Below are 14,846 nucleotides of genomic sequence, written 5' to 3' on the forward strand. Positions count from 1 at the left end.
GGCTCCCTTGAAGAGCAATGCATGCCACTGATACCCGGGCTTCCGCAATAAATGACCATCCATTATGAACCGCCATTGTTTGCCGACATGCCTATCTCGTGTCCTGTTGTCATCAATTCGTCTCTGTTCCACTTGTTTGTTTGGAGCCCCCCCCCCCTTCTTCTTTCCTTTCTTGATCTACTTCTTCCCAACTGTGTATAATCCTTATCCTATTGTTCACTCCTTGACGATGGAATATCCATAATGCCACCCTTCCTTCTTCATATCCTCTCTCACCTTGTACGCCCCCTCGGCAACGTCCAATAGCCCAAGGTCAACCTCGACGACCTCCATCGCCTCCTCGGCGCCCAGCTTTCCCTGCGGCCCGATGAGTGGCATCGCGACCTGACTAACACCACAGTACCGCACCCGCGCGCCGCCCTCTCGCACTTCCACTCCACCCCCGCCCACGGGGCCGCCCGCGTTGACAAGGACCACGGCGGCGGTGTTCTCAAACGCCCTTGCCACCATGACGTTCTCCAGAAACACCCTCTCCGAGTCCCGGTTCACCACCTGTGCGCCCTCATCCCCATCCTCGCGCTTATACTCGTCCGCGAGCCAAAAGGCGGGGCACACAATTACCCGCGCCCCATCGCGGACGAGCTCCCGAAACGCTTCAGGGAACGCCAGGTCCCAGCACACCAGTATCCCCGCCCTTCCCAGAGGCGTTTCAAAGGCACCGTGCGGCTCCGGGCCCTTGGTGAGGTGCGGCCGTTCGTTGTGCCACAGGTTCTTCTTAGTATACTGCCCTAGCACGCCACCGTCCGGGCCGATGAAGTACGCGACGTTGAGGAGATTGAGGTCGTCGTCGCCCTCCTCGCCGTCGAGCTCGATGATGGTCCCCGGGACGATGGAGATAACTAGATCTCTGGCTAGCGCCTGGTACTTCTCCAGATAGACCCCGGATTGCGCGCAGCTCGGCACGAACTTGGGATGGTCAGGGACCCATGACGTGAGATGGTACTCGGGCAGGACGGCAAGCGAGCAGCCTTGCGAAGCAGCTGAACGGATGTACGACTCTGCTTTGGCGAAGTTTTCTTCTGGTGCGACGACCTGTGATGCTTGTTAGAACACTGTTTTGTGGCCGTTCCATATCCTGGCGTTGCCGCGGGTCCTGCGTGGATCAGGTTGACGATCAAGGCGAGCATGAAAAAGGAACGCGGGAGCTAAACATGGCTTGGGCGTCTTTGTTTGGGGTGGTCTCGGGCTCGCTGACCTTTGGGTGCATTTGTATGAGTGCGATCTTGAACCTATCCGCCATCGCCGCTATCCTTCGTCTGGTCTCGGAGGTAATCGAGGCAGTTGGATGGTTTGGAGACAACAGCAAAGTTTTGTTGCAGGTCAGGTTCCGGCTATGAAAAATGGCAATGTCCATGTAATTCCCCGCAGCTCGGCATACAATGGTATTAGTGGTAAAAAAAAAGAATAAGCAACAGAAGATGTGTGGGAACTACTAAACTTCAGTTGACCGATGTACCTACCCCAAATGGGCGATTTGCTAAGTCCATATTGCGAGAAATGATGTCAGAGGCGACCCCATCGCTTTTACCAACTGCTGCAATCCCACCTCGGCACCTCCGGTGAACCAGCCCATGAGTCTGATTTCGAAAATTAAGAGCAAAGTGTCTAGCAAACCGACCAATGAAGAACGCCAAAGTCAATATCCCCGAGACCAGTTGCCATTACCGTCTAAGTTTTTCGATGTGTAGATATTTTGATGATAGTTGGTCGGTAATCGTCCCTCGGCGGCCTTAATCACCTGGTTTTGCGCAAATTCAGCGGTAGGCTGTGTAGTATATCAGTTTCTGCCGGACGGAAAGCAATTGTGGTGTTTTCGTCAATGAAGGGGGGAAGCCCAGGCCGAGAGATCTTGAGAACGCCCAACGTGAAGTTTTGAGCGTGAGATACAACGAAGCCGGCCATTTCGCCTATGGTAGGAAAATCAACATTCAAGACGACTAAACGGATGGCGTCAACGAGCTCACCTAGCATAATGAGCCCGATGTTGCGGATCGCAGACGGCGGAAGACCGTACGAACCCATGAGCAAAGATGCAGCCGGGCAGATGACATATGGCATCCAGCTTGTCCAGCTGGTTCCTTGACCTAGAGAGTTACGGAACCCTGACGTCGAGATCGCCATGTCATCCAGTGTTTCAAGAAGATCGACCGAGATTTGCTGGGCCATGCCTAGTTTCTCTGTATGCGACTCGTACCTCGACGAGAGTTCTTCGGTGATGTCTAGCAGTCTCACTAATCCCTGGGAAAAGTTAATTAAGAATCTACGGGTAGACTTAAGTGATATTATTTACCTTCTCAAGGTGTTCTTGGCGATCAGCTAGCTCGACCACTCGAACATGTGACAGCTCCTGAATCATTATCAGCTTAGTGTGCGATCTCAGAGGATAGAATGCGCCCACCATCAGACTCTGAAGAGAAGCGGAAGACGCTGCAGCTGTTGCAATCGTAGACATGACAACAGAAACCTCGGAGTTGGCGTGCTCTCTGAGAGTTGCCAGTGCCATTTCTTGAGATGCTGCTACTTCGGCATTGTTGCTCATAACCGTCCTGAGAAGAATGCCCAGCAGCTGACGTAGGTTCTGAGCATCTTCAAGACCGTCTCTCATCATAGATTTTGACGCCTGTCTCGTGAGTCAGATATGTGCATGAAATATATCGCTGGTTACTGACCTGAGATATCTGAATCATATCCTCAGATATTGTCCGGTCCAAATCCTGAAGGTTATGTCGTAGCTGTTTGATGTCTGGAATCATGTGCCGTAGTTGATCGGTTGCCTCGGTCGCTCGGATATTGATGTTACGAAGATGAGCCTCGAGCTCTCGTTCAACTCCTTCGGAAAGTTTAGACAGAACCTCTGTAAGTCGCTGGTGGAGGCGAATGCTCTGGGCTAGATAGAACATGGTGAGCGCCAATCTCAATGTCCGGGATGGGGGCATGCGTACCTTTCTCGTTGTCCGCACGAGCGGCTTCACAAAATCTCAAAGCCTTGTGACGATAGCTGACCCAAGTGTTCCATGCGGAGTCTGACTTGGCCAGTCCCGAAAGACAAGAGTCGATTTGTTGAGGGGAGGCGTGAAGGCGGGGTATACTCGAGTCGGGTATGTTTACCAAAGAGCGCTCTCGAAATGGCGCACAGCTCGAGGGAATGGCAAAACTGCCTCTTTCAAGGTCACAAATGGCGAGACTAGCAGCGTAAGAGTCTACAAAGTCGCGAACTTGTCTGCCGCTATCAGTCAGAATAGTAGCATCGTCCTTGCCGTCGAGTAGCTGACAGTTGTTGACCAGTAGGCTGGCAGCGATACGATGGCACAAAGGTTCGGACTCCAGCTCTTGGAGCTCCTGCATGGCAACGGCGTAGACGTTCGGTAAGCGCGACTTGTCCTGGATTGAAATTGAGGGGTCCACGATGCGCTCTTCCGATGCTTGGAGCAAGGTCGAACGCCCCCCATTACCGCCCCATGAAAACGCACCGACGTTGCCGATACAGGAAAGCGTCATCAAAGATCCTAGGAGGATCAAGAGAACATCTCGATGCATCATATTCCAAGAGTGGAGCGGGCTCTGTGGTTGGTGCAAGTGAAGCTGTGCCTTGACCAACAGCAAGGGGCCAGCGAACTATCGAGTTCGAGGTATGTCTCGTAGGTTCTGGGGTGAGAAGGGTTCGTATGTGATCTGTAGAAGCGTGAGAAGGATTCAAGGTGGATACCTAGGTAAATGATGATGTTGACAAGTCAAGGTCGACGGCAGTGGCCGTCGATGAGAAGGGCAGGTGTTAGAGGACGTTACTAGTTTCCGTATAGCTACCTACCTACCTTCAGGTAGGTGGATAGGTGGATACACTAGGTAGTGTACGGTACAAACCATGAAATGTTCTTTCCCTAACGAGATTCATCTCTGTCCGAGAAGGAAAATGAAAGCGGCAGGTGTAGTGTGTGGGGTATGTGTTCGCTTGGACGGGAAGGTGCCCTCTCAGAGCGTGGTTGAAGGGGAGGGAAGGTCACGGCGCCGTATGGGCCAGGTGCAACCCTATGTAGAGAAGAGAATATACAGCAGATGGTGTTAGTCTAGAATGTCTAGTAAGCCCAAGTTGCCGACGCAAATCTCCGATTGATTTGTTCAAGAGTAACAATGCCATGTTGGTGTGTTGACGCTGCGTCGAGGTATTCAACTCACTCGTTTGCGGCTAAATCGTAGTTCAATATGAGGAATATGAGGAAGTGGCTCGTCGAATTCCATACCCACGCCTCTTCTTCGATCTCAACTCAAGTTAAGCATGGAATTAGGTGTCAGTAAAACACAGAAAAGGCATGAGGGATGCACTTGCTATTCACCTCCTTTTTGAGAGAAACACTCTCAGGAGTGACCGGTTTAACCCTCATACACTATTTAAAAACGCAAACACTCTTAAGGGTTCGGTAAGGGGTCCCACAAGGTTGTTGAACCATTTGCAGTATAGCATCTAGGCAAAAGCCGTCATGTTCTTCATATGTTGCTGCCTGAAAACAAATGCTTAGGAACCAAGGGATCCAACCAACACGCAGGAGTGACGGCCAGAAATGCACCCAGCCGCTAGAAGCTCTGGCGTCTCGATGAAAGACCCGAAAGATGTCGTACAAGAACCTCAATGTGGACGAGTCCTTTCAGGTCTCGTCACGGCCGGGCTGGACTCTGACGACCCTACCCCTCATGTCTCACTCCAGTAAGCTTACCAGGGTGGGAGGAGTTGGCTCACATCCATCTCTGCAGTGGTTGCGGCTGAAAAGGGAGATCCCATGGGCCATAGCAGTCTGGGCCGAGATGCTTGACATTTGGCACCATGAGGGAGATCATCTATCAAAACCAGGACTACCCGTCAAGTGTGTGATGTGATAGGACTAGGCGGGGCCCCAGAGGAGTCAGCAGGGATCCAGGGTTTTTGGACAATGAATACATAGCACCACACTAGCCCCCACATTTTGACATCACTCCCTACCGACTTTGTCACTGCCCTGATCCTCTTACCAATATCTGCGCCAACCCCCTTCATCTACACCTCTTCTTGCGTCTAATGATACTCGGCAAGAAGCCGGGCAGTCCAATGCCGAAGCCGCTTGATAGGCTGCATGATGGGGGAGAAGTGAAACCACGAGGCCGTCCGCCGAAGTGGTGTCGGTTGGTCTTTCACGATGGAAAAGTCCAGACGAAGGAGAGTCTGACGAGAAGAAACAAATGCAGTAAGAATCCTGAGGGAGGAGGGGCGGACCCCCCTTTCTTCCCGTCCACCATGTCCACTAGTGCCATCATTCCAATCTTGGCGCCATTCAAGTTGTTAAAATCACTCTGCAGATGCTGAGATATGATATCTGCAACGGCTTGCTGTCATTAATGGCTACCTGCGTCTCTGTTCAGGGATGGCTGCAGTCTCCAGTACCGCGGAACGCGGCAGGGCGTCCGAAAGGCTCGGACTACGGAGTACATGGTATCTCTTGCACATTACTCAATGTCTCATTACATCGTTTGCATAAGAAGGGGAGGTGTTGGTCTCCTTTCAACCTCACACCGCCAGTGAACTTTGCTCAGGCCTCGTTAAGACTCAAACCTCCCCAAGATATTCATTCTGCTCATCTGTATCTACCTGTTTGTCTTTGATGCCAAAATTACCTGTTCTTCTCGACCAGAGACTCTTATGGGATACCCTGTAGCAGCTTTGATGCCTTGAGGTTCGAGCCAAGCTGCTTTTTCCGTCCACGCTTCCTGCTGTTATTAGACAGCCTACGACCTTCCAGGCCGAAGCAGACCGGCTGAGAAGGCGGAGAACGGAGTCAATCCGTTCAAAGACTTCTGAAGCCTTGGGAAGAACCAAGTCACGGGCAATCACACAGCTGAGGGTACTGGGGCTCAGGTATTAATTGTATGGATCTCTCTGTGGGCTCAATGCCGTGGGTAAAGAAGTAGTTTTGACACGATTAAAAGCCGCTAACGCGTACTGAAAGCAAATACTGGTCACGAGAAGAGACGAGAGAGTGAGAGTTGGAAGTGCGAGCTGTGATTTCCAAAATCATGTGCAAGCAGATTGACAAGCAGTTCGAATGCGGCCACACTGGCTTCCACAATATCGAGTGGTGTTCTGGTATAGGCAAAGGGTGCAAAGGACCGAAACCCAAGCACGATGTAATCTCCTGGCCCGGGCTTTGCACTGACTGCGCCAACCGAGCGGCCGATCCAAACCCTCGACGTCAATAAGAATCCCACCTTTTAACGTGACGTTGTTCCATATCAATGCCGCTATAACGATTTGAGAAAGGAGAATAATCTGTTTGCGACAAAGAAGACGAGGCCTGTCAATGTTGATTGTTGAGCTAGCTTTGCTACTTGCAGATATTAGTTCCAGACGTTTTTGAATCGGTACAAATCGGTGACTTGTTGACTAAAGCTTTGCCTAAAGTAAAGCTCTTCCATCCTGAGGTGAACTTCCCCCAATCTCAGGATCATAACTTCTCGATGGCTTGTACTTATTCCCAACCGTTCGGCTTGACGCAGTACCAGTAGCCTGCAATCGCGTTTCCCCTGGAGCAGCCACTCAGCCCCCCTACGCCGCGATTCAAGGCAATAAACTCAGCGAGATCGAGACCGTTCTTGTCGGCCAGAGTTTGGCAAGTGTCGTTGGGCTGAGACTGGTAGAATTTGATGCAACTGGGCCACATTGGCTCGACGTGTGGGTTGGGAGTGTGGACGGGTTTCTCAGAGACGGCCTTGGCTGATATTGGGGCCAGGACAACGGTGATGATCTTGACAGGCTTCATGATGGCTAGAGGCGATTCTCTTGATTTTGAGTAGGGAACGAATTGATGAATGATGATGTGACGGTCCCATATTCTTAATAAGTGGGAGAGTACTCGTACTTAAAACCTCCAACCTACCGAGAGGGAAAGGAAAGCATTGGTGCCGAAGGGGTACAATGTTTCCTTTCGATCTTTGTCGGAAGTTGCACCGCTTGGAGATTGCTGTTTCCCAAACCACTTACTTGAAGCGCTTGCCTGGTAAGTGCTTTGTTGCAGTTGCAGAACCGACCACACACCAAGAGAGGTGTGAGAAATGGAGGCAACCTTTCGTCAGAAGTAGCATGTGGTCGAAGAGAGAGCAAACGGGCTTGAAAGCAAAGGGACTGGTGAACACGAGGTGTAGAAGGCACCTGGTATGCAAGGGAGGAGAGAGAAGGTGGGTAGGTAGTTGGCGGGAGCTCGCGACGCAAATCTTCGCAAATTGTTTACCCAACGGCGCGACCGGGTGCCGAGTATGTCTTGCTTGCTGGTGTCTGTCTCTCTCGGATATCCCACGTGGGTTGCAGCCAGCAACGAGACAATTGCCTCCTTCAACGTACGGGAAGTGGGGGCCACTCGGGTAAAAATAAGAAAGAAAAAAAAAAACAGGATACCTTTTTCCAACACCACCAAAACACCACACCAGCAGTTCAATACCCCGTCCAAAGTGGGCAAAATGCTCTTTTTCTCTTGTATTGGGTACTTTTAGCCTCGAAAAATTCGTGAGAGCATCGTAATCGTGCCTTTTTAGGTGTATCAAGAGCTGGGTGGCCCATCGCGACGGTGGTGGTAGTAGTGGTAGGTAGGTAAAAGGTACGGATATTGAGGCCGGCCTTTCTCTCATTAGTTTCTCGTGCGATGACGCCTCTTATTCCTATGCCACCCCGTTGGCAAAAAAGGGGAGGGGCATTGTTTTCGAGGGCGTCGCATGCGGGCGGATGGAGTCGAGTCCCTTACAGCCGAGAGGCAACAGGCCGGCAGGTAATTACACTGCGCAGTACAATACCCTTGGGGCCATGGCTGTCCTGCCTGTCCACCTGTCCGCGCGGTGGTGATATGCGTGTTTGCGTGTTCTAGGTGCGGTACGATTAGGTACAGTAGGTAGAATGGAACGTGTCGTGTGCGTCAAACGTCCAGGACCAATGTTGAAAGCAATATGGGTCCGAGCCGCTGACGGACAAAAGCAAACAGCACCAAGGCGGACCCTAACGGCGCGGGAAGTCTATTCTGGGGGCAATGCTCGGGCCATGCTGCAAGGCTGACAGCCGGGGTGGAGCCGAGCGGGACTGGATCGACAGATGCCCAATGAAACGGGCCTGTTGCGGGAGTTGGCGCACATCGCACGACTCTCCCTCCAGCAGCCTTGTCTATCATACGATTGTCAAGATGAAGTGGTCGGTTTTTGATACGCTCAGTCAGTGTCCCACCCGGCCACTGGCAAATTCCATGTCAGGCCATTTCTTCCCATCCTCAATCATTCTTTCGTGTCCAATTGGCGACTCTCTGCACCCTTTTTTTTTCTTCCTTCTCCACAGCCTTTTTCTTCTCCTTTCGGCCGTCCTGGCCCGAGTCACCACCACCCACCCCCCCTCCCTCTTCCGTCCATATCGCGGAAACCGGCGAGGGTCACTCATTCACCTTCTTTGAACATCAGTCGACTTTCCACCGTCGACTTTCAGTCCAGCGCCTTCTTGCAGCAATTCGCGATCTGCACACTTTTCTGCCTGTTGTCGCCGTTGCTAACCCCCACCCGAGCCACCTGCGCCTCCTTGGCTTCTCTACTTCTGCTCAGCGAACCTCTTGCCGCCTTCCACACGTCCCTGGCCGGAAACTCAAGGTATGACCAACCAGTCATTTTCGTTCCTACCTCCACAAAGTCCTCCCCAACCCTTAACTCTTTTATTACCCTTCCCCATGCTTGATGGGTCTTGTTCGACGTCTCCGTGCTTGTGCCCTCTGTTCCCCTTTGATTCACCTCGGCCGTCAATCCTCGTCTTCGACCGACTCTCAAGTCTTCCAAACCTCAGCTGATTTCAATAAGCCAAGCGCCTGACGCCCGCCACCATCGTCGCACTGCCCGCTGTTTGCGACCGACGCCATTTACGGTACAGGTGCGAACAGCCTTTCTGCTCTTCACTACATCCTGCCTCCCCAGCTACCCCTGCCGACGCCGGTCACTGTTGTAGTCTACTTCTCTTCATTGACGTCTGTCACCATTGGATGACAGCGCGAGCTTGCTCGGCACCGCCTGGTAGTACGACGCGAGGTGGTACGACTGGCTACCTTAAACGGCCAAACTCGTCTCCCGATCGAAAAGCAGCATACGAGATCCGAGCGTTCCTGTGCTCAGAAACAATCAGCAAGCCACTGGGCCGCTCTATACCCACTCTACAATTCACATATCGATCTCTGGACCGACGACCGCCGATAATTCGGGGGCCGAAATGCTGGCTTGGTGATGGACTCCAACTTCCTCAGGAACCTCGACTACTTTGCCGTCCCCAATAATCAGGCCACTAATCCCGTCGAACGATCCGCCGAGTCATCCGCCGAGTCATCCGCCACAGGTGCCGCCAGAAATGCACCCGATACATCTCTTTGGGACTCCCTAGCGGGTGATCAAGCAAACTCCGAGTCAACTTCTAATGGTCCTTCCACATCGCTGCCATCCTTTGCACAGGCATCTCCTGGTAGCACAAACTTCGGCTTGGGCTCCATGCCATCTCAGATGCAGTTCAGTCATGGCCAACCCAGGAACAGCCTGCCGAACAGGCCTGCCGTGGGCCAGAACTCGCGGCGGAGAGATGGCCATGCGCGCAAGCGCACCAAGGTCGATTCTGAAGCCGCCGCGCTAGAGTCGGTCGACTACTGGATCCAATTCGATGATGATGAGGAACAGAAGCTTGGTGGTAGCTTTGAGATTGACTTTTCGAGGCGTAGCAATCCCACTCCTAACTACCGACCAAGGTAATCTTTACTACCGTACCTACTCAAACTTACCACGGTAGGGTCAACGGACTGACAGTCACTAGACCAGCCGCAAACCGTCTGAACCCAATGTCCACGACACCTGGCCTGGGTGCGGGATTATACACCAACCCTGTATTTAAGCCAGAAGACTTTATGGATGACACCGCCCTCGATAACGCCCTGTCTGATGATGACGATTTCTTCGAGTCGATGAATCTCGGCGAGCAACTTGGCAAAATTGATTCTCAACCACCCCAGGAGGTACCTCCCAGGGAGGGCCTATACTCAACGCCCCTCAGTTGGGAAAAGCCAGCACCCGGGCTCAGGATGAACCCTCTTTTCGGAATGGGCGGCTTGGGTAGCATGGGCATGCCCATGCTTGACCCTGAACAGCGACGGCTTCTGGCAATAGCCCTCAATACTGGTGGCCGATCATCAGCAACCGGTCTAGGTTCTAGTCTGGGCTTTGGCCTTGGGGCTGATCTGGGACCCGAGTTTGCGAGCCTGGAAAACTTCGACGCGAACATGGCTACAGGGAGTCTGAACGACACCACCAAAGGCCCCAAACAGTCGGCTCTTGAAAAAGGCAAACAGAAAGAAAATGACACTGTAAAGGAGGAGGCTCAGCCGCAACGGCCGCAGGTATCGCGAACCAACACCAATGCTACTGGCACATCTGAAAAGTCTAGAGACAAGTTGAAGACGGGCGACCGAACAGCACATAATGACATTGAGAGGAAATATCGTACCAATCTGAAAGACAGAATTTCAGAGTTGCGCGACGCGGTCCCGTCACTCAGGTCAATACCTGAGGAAGGGGGCGAAGATGCCGAGGCAGATGGTCAATCGCGTGGCCCTAAAGTCAGCAAGGTGAGGACTTGCAACCGCTCCAACTCATTCGTCGGGTGTTTACTTACAGAACGTCACAGGGCACCGTCCTCACAAAAGCCACAGAATATATTCATTACCTGGAAAGAAGGAATAAGGCCATTATGCGCGAGCACCAGGAACTCGCGAGGCGCCTACAAGCCTTTGAGCAGCTCTTGAGCGCGCAGGCGCGGCAACCCTTCCCGATGCCGAACTACAGCAGAACCCTCTTTGATCCAAGAGGCTTTTGTTGATATCTCTCCTCTTACCACATTTACGCATTACGATTGCGAATGTACATATTACGTTGTCATGGGCTGCGATCTGCCCCAAAATCTACCATTGCAGCCATTCATGAGGAATGAGCAGGCATGCGTACATACATAATCACAGACCCTCAGACCTGCGATGCACTCTTGCATTTTAATCCCGTAGTATTGGTTCGCAACAACACCCGGGAAGTTGCCGTAGTTCACTTGTTTCCTGCCCGCCGAATTTTACCCGTAATAACATCGATGAGGCATCTGCGATACCGTACTGATTGATACCTGAAATGCCTCCGAGAAAACTGGTAGAGGCAGCCGTCTTTCGTATCCACCACCATTTGATCCATTACTTTATACCTGACATTCGGTCGCCGGCTATATTCCGCATAGAAGCCAAGTTTCCAAATGAACACCAGAAGACAAGCAAGGTCAACCTGTGACATGAACGGGCCGACCCGTTCCAGACTAGGAACGTGCTTGACTAACTTCCACTTTCAGTGTCCGAGCTTCAAGGAGTTCAGGGTCCCTGGTTCCTTGTGTCTTTGGATGGCGATATCGACTGAGAACCTCAGCCGAGTGAGAACAACTTTGCAAACAGCTTGGCTATGTCTTACTGACGGTGATTTCTTTACAGGAATACCCCTCGGCATTCTGTCAATCTGGAAATTCTTATATTCTCTTGTAGAATTGACGGATGGTCAGGACTGAATGTGGCATTGCACATTAACGCCACAGCAATGAATACATTGTTTTACAGGTTTCAAGTGTTGTACATTGCCCTTTTCAGTCTCTCAGAGCCTCAATATCGGCGATCTCCTTGACAGCTTCTGTCGTAAGGATGTACGGCGAGTCCTCATCCACGCAGATGCTGTCCTCGATCCGCACGCCGAGGCCCCGGAAGTGTTCCGGCCACCGGTCCGTGTCTGGGACATAGATTCCTGGCTCAATGGTCACGCAGTGACCCTTCTTTAAAGGAGTCTTTCTGCCGTAGCCCGGCACATCGTGGACATCCAAGCCGATATAGTGACCGACGTGGTGGGGAAACAAGACGTCTATATCTCGTGTCGTTATGTCGAAGCCCAGGCACTTGAGCTGCTCGAGCAGTCCTGCCGACGTGTGGTCATGGATGTCGTCTAGAGAGAGGTTGGCGTTCTCCCGGCACAGCGAGATGCTAGAGCGCTGGACCGTGAGCACAGCTTCATAGAGGTCTCTCTGTTCCGGCGTGAACTTGCCGTTCACGGGCCAGGTACGGGAAATATCGGTGATGTAGGTACCGTACTCGCCGCCGGCGTCGACGAGGACCATCTCGCCGTCGCGGAGGACGTTGTTATTTACAACGTAGTGAATGCAGAGACCGTTCTGGCCGCCAGCAACAACGGGGACGTAGGCCGGGCCATCGCAGCCGTCGGCAGTGAAGCGGTAGTCGAGGAAAGCATGCAGGTCCTTCTCGCGGGTCCATGACCTCCGCATGGCGTCGGTGATGACGCGGCCCGAGATCTGGCCGGCGCGGCGCATGTTGGTGACCTCAGCCGGGGACTTGATGGCTCTCAGAGAGTTGACGAGGGGGTACAGAGGCAGCTTAGCCGAGGGAAACCAGGACTTGTCGGCCTTCATCAACTGCCAGAGCTTGCCTTCCTGCTCGCCCTGTCGCGGTTTCTCGATGTCGGCATAGACGCGACTGGCACCCTTGAGGATCTCAGGCAGGTGACGGTCGATCTTGGCGATGTCGGCGGCCTTGTCGGCGTTGAATATGTCGACAGCGGCCTGGACACCGTTGCGGGGCCCCATCCACTGCTCGGCGACGGGGTCCTTTGGCTTCGTGAAGAGGTGAAAGATGAAGTCGCCAAAGTTTTTGCCGGTTTTCTGAATGACGGCAACTGAGTCACTCTCATTCCAGCCAGTGAGGTAGAGGAAGTTGGATTCTTGGCGGTAGGGAAAGAAGACAGCGCCGGATCGGTATTTGAGGTCGGCGGCGACGAGGACGGCGACGCCATTGTCCGGAAGCTTCTCGGCAAGCCGGGCGCGACGTTCCCAGTATTCCTGAGCCGTGACACCGGGTGTGACTAAGTGACTGTGTCAGTAGAGTTCGCTTGACGTAGCCTCTTGTTGGGCATATGCTGCTCCTCGGGGGTTTTCATCTTCGTTTCATCTTCCTTGTCTCACGGCTCACGAGGCAATCGAAAAGTTCATGTCCGGGGCTTATTTACAACATGGACTGGATGGCTACTGACTCTCGCCGGCCTCAAGAATGTGAGGGTGAGTCTCATGCACCGGCTGCCCGAACTGCAACTCGGCGGCAGAGACTGCTGAATAGCGTCGGAGGTGAAGGTTGGTGAAGAAAGACGGGCGCCTTGGCGCTGCCGCCGACAAGGGGCGTATTCTCTGTGCAGCTCGAAGGGCGCGGCATACCGGCCGTGAAGCGCTCATGGCCGGATATATGATGACGGGTGACTAAGGGCAGAAAGGTAGGAAGGGTGCCGGAGAAAGTGGAGGACTACAACTTGGATGAGGTCATCTCCTCTGTATCCTGCAGCAAAGGTGCGACGAGCGCACTGGGAATTGCGAGGCGGCTGACTCGTTAACTGGGCCAAGCGTGTGCGAACTTGCCGTTAGACTGAGGAGGAAGGAGTGAGTGAGTACTGAGAAGGGTGAAGACCAAGACGGCTTAGTAGTCACTTTACCCCCGAGTTATTGTGCCACAATGACGAGTCGAGCTGGTTGCATGAGATTTGTGAGCGAGGACGATGTGGATCATTGTTGTTTTATGTATCTAACGAAGAGTTATGGTTCTGCATCTGCAAGTGTTGTTGCATGCTCTCCTATCCGTGCAGCACGCATGGTTTGTTGCACCCCACACCCTACCAACCCATGTATAGTAGGTAGGTACTCCGTACAGTGAGTACATTAGATACCCACCAACTTGGGTAAGTAGAGTAAGTAACTCAGTGCAGCGATTGTAACCATGTATATATCATCAAGTCAAGGGGCCGAGGGAGGCACGTACTTCTGTGTGCCATGGAATGGATGTTGGTTATGGAAGGATTTGATATTGTGTGAAATGGTGCTTTTCATGTCTTCGACCCCGACCCAGATACCCAGCCAGCAAATCATACCGGATAAGGCAAATAACATTGAAGGTAATACTGTACGGATGCATATTAGAGTACGATATCTGTACTACGTTAGAAGCGAACCATTGCGTAAACACACCGGAAAAATGGAACCAGCAGGGTCCCTGGAAAGGAGCAGGATTTTCTCTCAATGTTTTCGCACGCGGGCTCCATCTAATTTCCAGGCTGCTGTCGCCTATTACGGGCTAACAGCTCGGTTGGGGTTGTTGTTGGTCTCCATCTACAGTGACCCTTCACTGTACCACGGCTGCCGCAGGTCACTGTGAGACGCGCTGGGCCAGGCAAAATTTGCCCGGTTGCTGGAGAGGCGGCTGGCCCGTGCGTGTTTTCGGTCGTGTCCAACTGGGATTAGCGCTGTTGTTCCCCTCCCAAACCCGTCAAGCGCGACTTGGGTCATTCGGCTCCATCGACGGGGGGGACCTTCTCCCACGCACCACACAACATCCATCGATCAACCACTCTCCTCGTTAATAAAGCTCTTTCCAAACCTGCCCACACCAAACCACACACCTCGTGGTGCTGCTCGTACCAACTCCTGACGACATCCTCCTCTTCGTCCCTCACTACTTCCTCCCTCCGGTGGTTCCGTAACATCTCTCAGCTCTCGCAGCGCTCTTCAATGTCTTTGTGAGGACTTGACACGGTCTCTGTTGGTACGCGTGAGCGACGTGTGCGAGCTTACCACGTCGCGTGCCCGTCTTCCACAGAGCAACCCCTCTCGACACCACCACCAGTGCCACCACCACACACAC

The 14,846-nt window shown here is 52.8% G+C and overlaps 5 protein-coding genes across 5 annotated transcripts; 1 reads left to right on the plus strand and 4 right to left on the minus strand.

Moving 5' to 3' along the window:
- Positions 1-216: 216 nt before the first annotated feature.
- Positions 217-1,300, minus strand: GLRG_08794 (carbon-nitrogen hydrolase; the record flags this gene model as incomplete). Its single annotated transcript, XM_008099344.1, has 2 exons — positions 217-1,092; positions 1,199-1,300. 2 exons carry the CDS (start codon positions 1,298-1,300, stop codon positions 217-219), a joined length of 978 nt encoding a protein of 325 aa, XP_008097535.1.
- Positions 1,301-2,901: 1,601 nt separating this feature from the next.
- On the minus strand, positions 2,902-3,558 carry GLRG_08795 (nuclear membrane fusion protein Kar5; the record flags this gene model as incomplete). Its single annotated transcript, XM_008099345.1, has 1 exon — positions 2,902-3,558. One exon carries the CDS (start codon positions 3,556-3,558, stop codon positions 2,902-2,904), a length of 657 nt encoding a protein of 218 aa, XP_008097536.1.
- A 2,993-nt stretch (positions 3,559-6,551) lies between these two features.
- On the minus strand, positions 6,552-6,842 carry GLRG_08796 (uncharacterized protein; the record flags this gene model as incomplete). The annotated part of the gene is made up of 1 exon (XM_008099346.1): positions 6,552-6,842. The coding sequence occupies one exon, from the start codon at positions 6,840-6,842 to the stop codon at positions 6,552-6,554; it is 291 nt and encodes a 96-aa protein (XP_008097537.1).
- A 2,476-nt stretch (positions 6,843-9,318) lies between these two features.
- On the plus strand, positions 9,319-10,951 carry GLRG_08797 (helix-loop-helix DNA-binding domain-containing protein; the record flags this gene model as incomplete). Its single annotated transcript, XM_008099347.1, has 3 exons — positions 9,319-9,827; positions 9,893-10,700; positions 10,760-10,951. 3 exons carry the CDS (start codon positions 9,319-9,321, stop codon positions 10,949-10,951), a joined length of 1,509 nt encoding a protein of 502 aa, XP_008097538.1.
- Positions 10,952-11,746: 795 nt separating this feature from the next.
- Positions 11,747-13,390, minus strand: GLRG_08798 (metallopeptidase family M24; the record flags this gene model as incomplete). The annotated part of the gene is made up of 2 exons (XM_008099348.1): positions 11,747-13,026; positions 13,195-13,390. The coding sequence occupies 2 exons, from the start codon at positions 13,388-13,390 to the stop codon at positions 11,747-11,749; spliced, it is 1,476 nt and encodes a 491-aa protein (XP_008097539.1).
- Between the last annotated feature and the right edge of the window lie 1,456 nt (positions 13,391-14,846).

The sequence above is a fragment of the Colletotrichum graminicola genome (assembly GCF_000149035.1).
Source record: "Colletotrichum graminicola M1.001 genomic scaffold supercont1.41, whole genome shotgun sequence".
Taxonomy (NCBI): domain Eukaryota; kingdom Fungi; phylum Ascomycota; class Sordariomycetes; order Glomerellales; family Glomerellaceae; genus Colletotrichum; species Colletotrichum graminicola.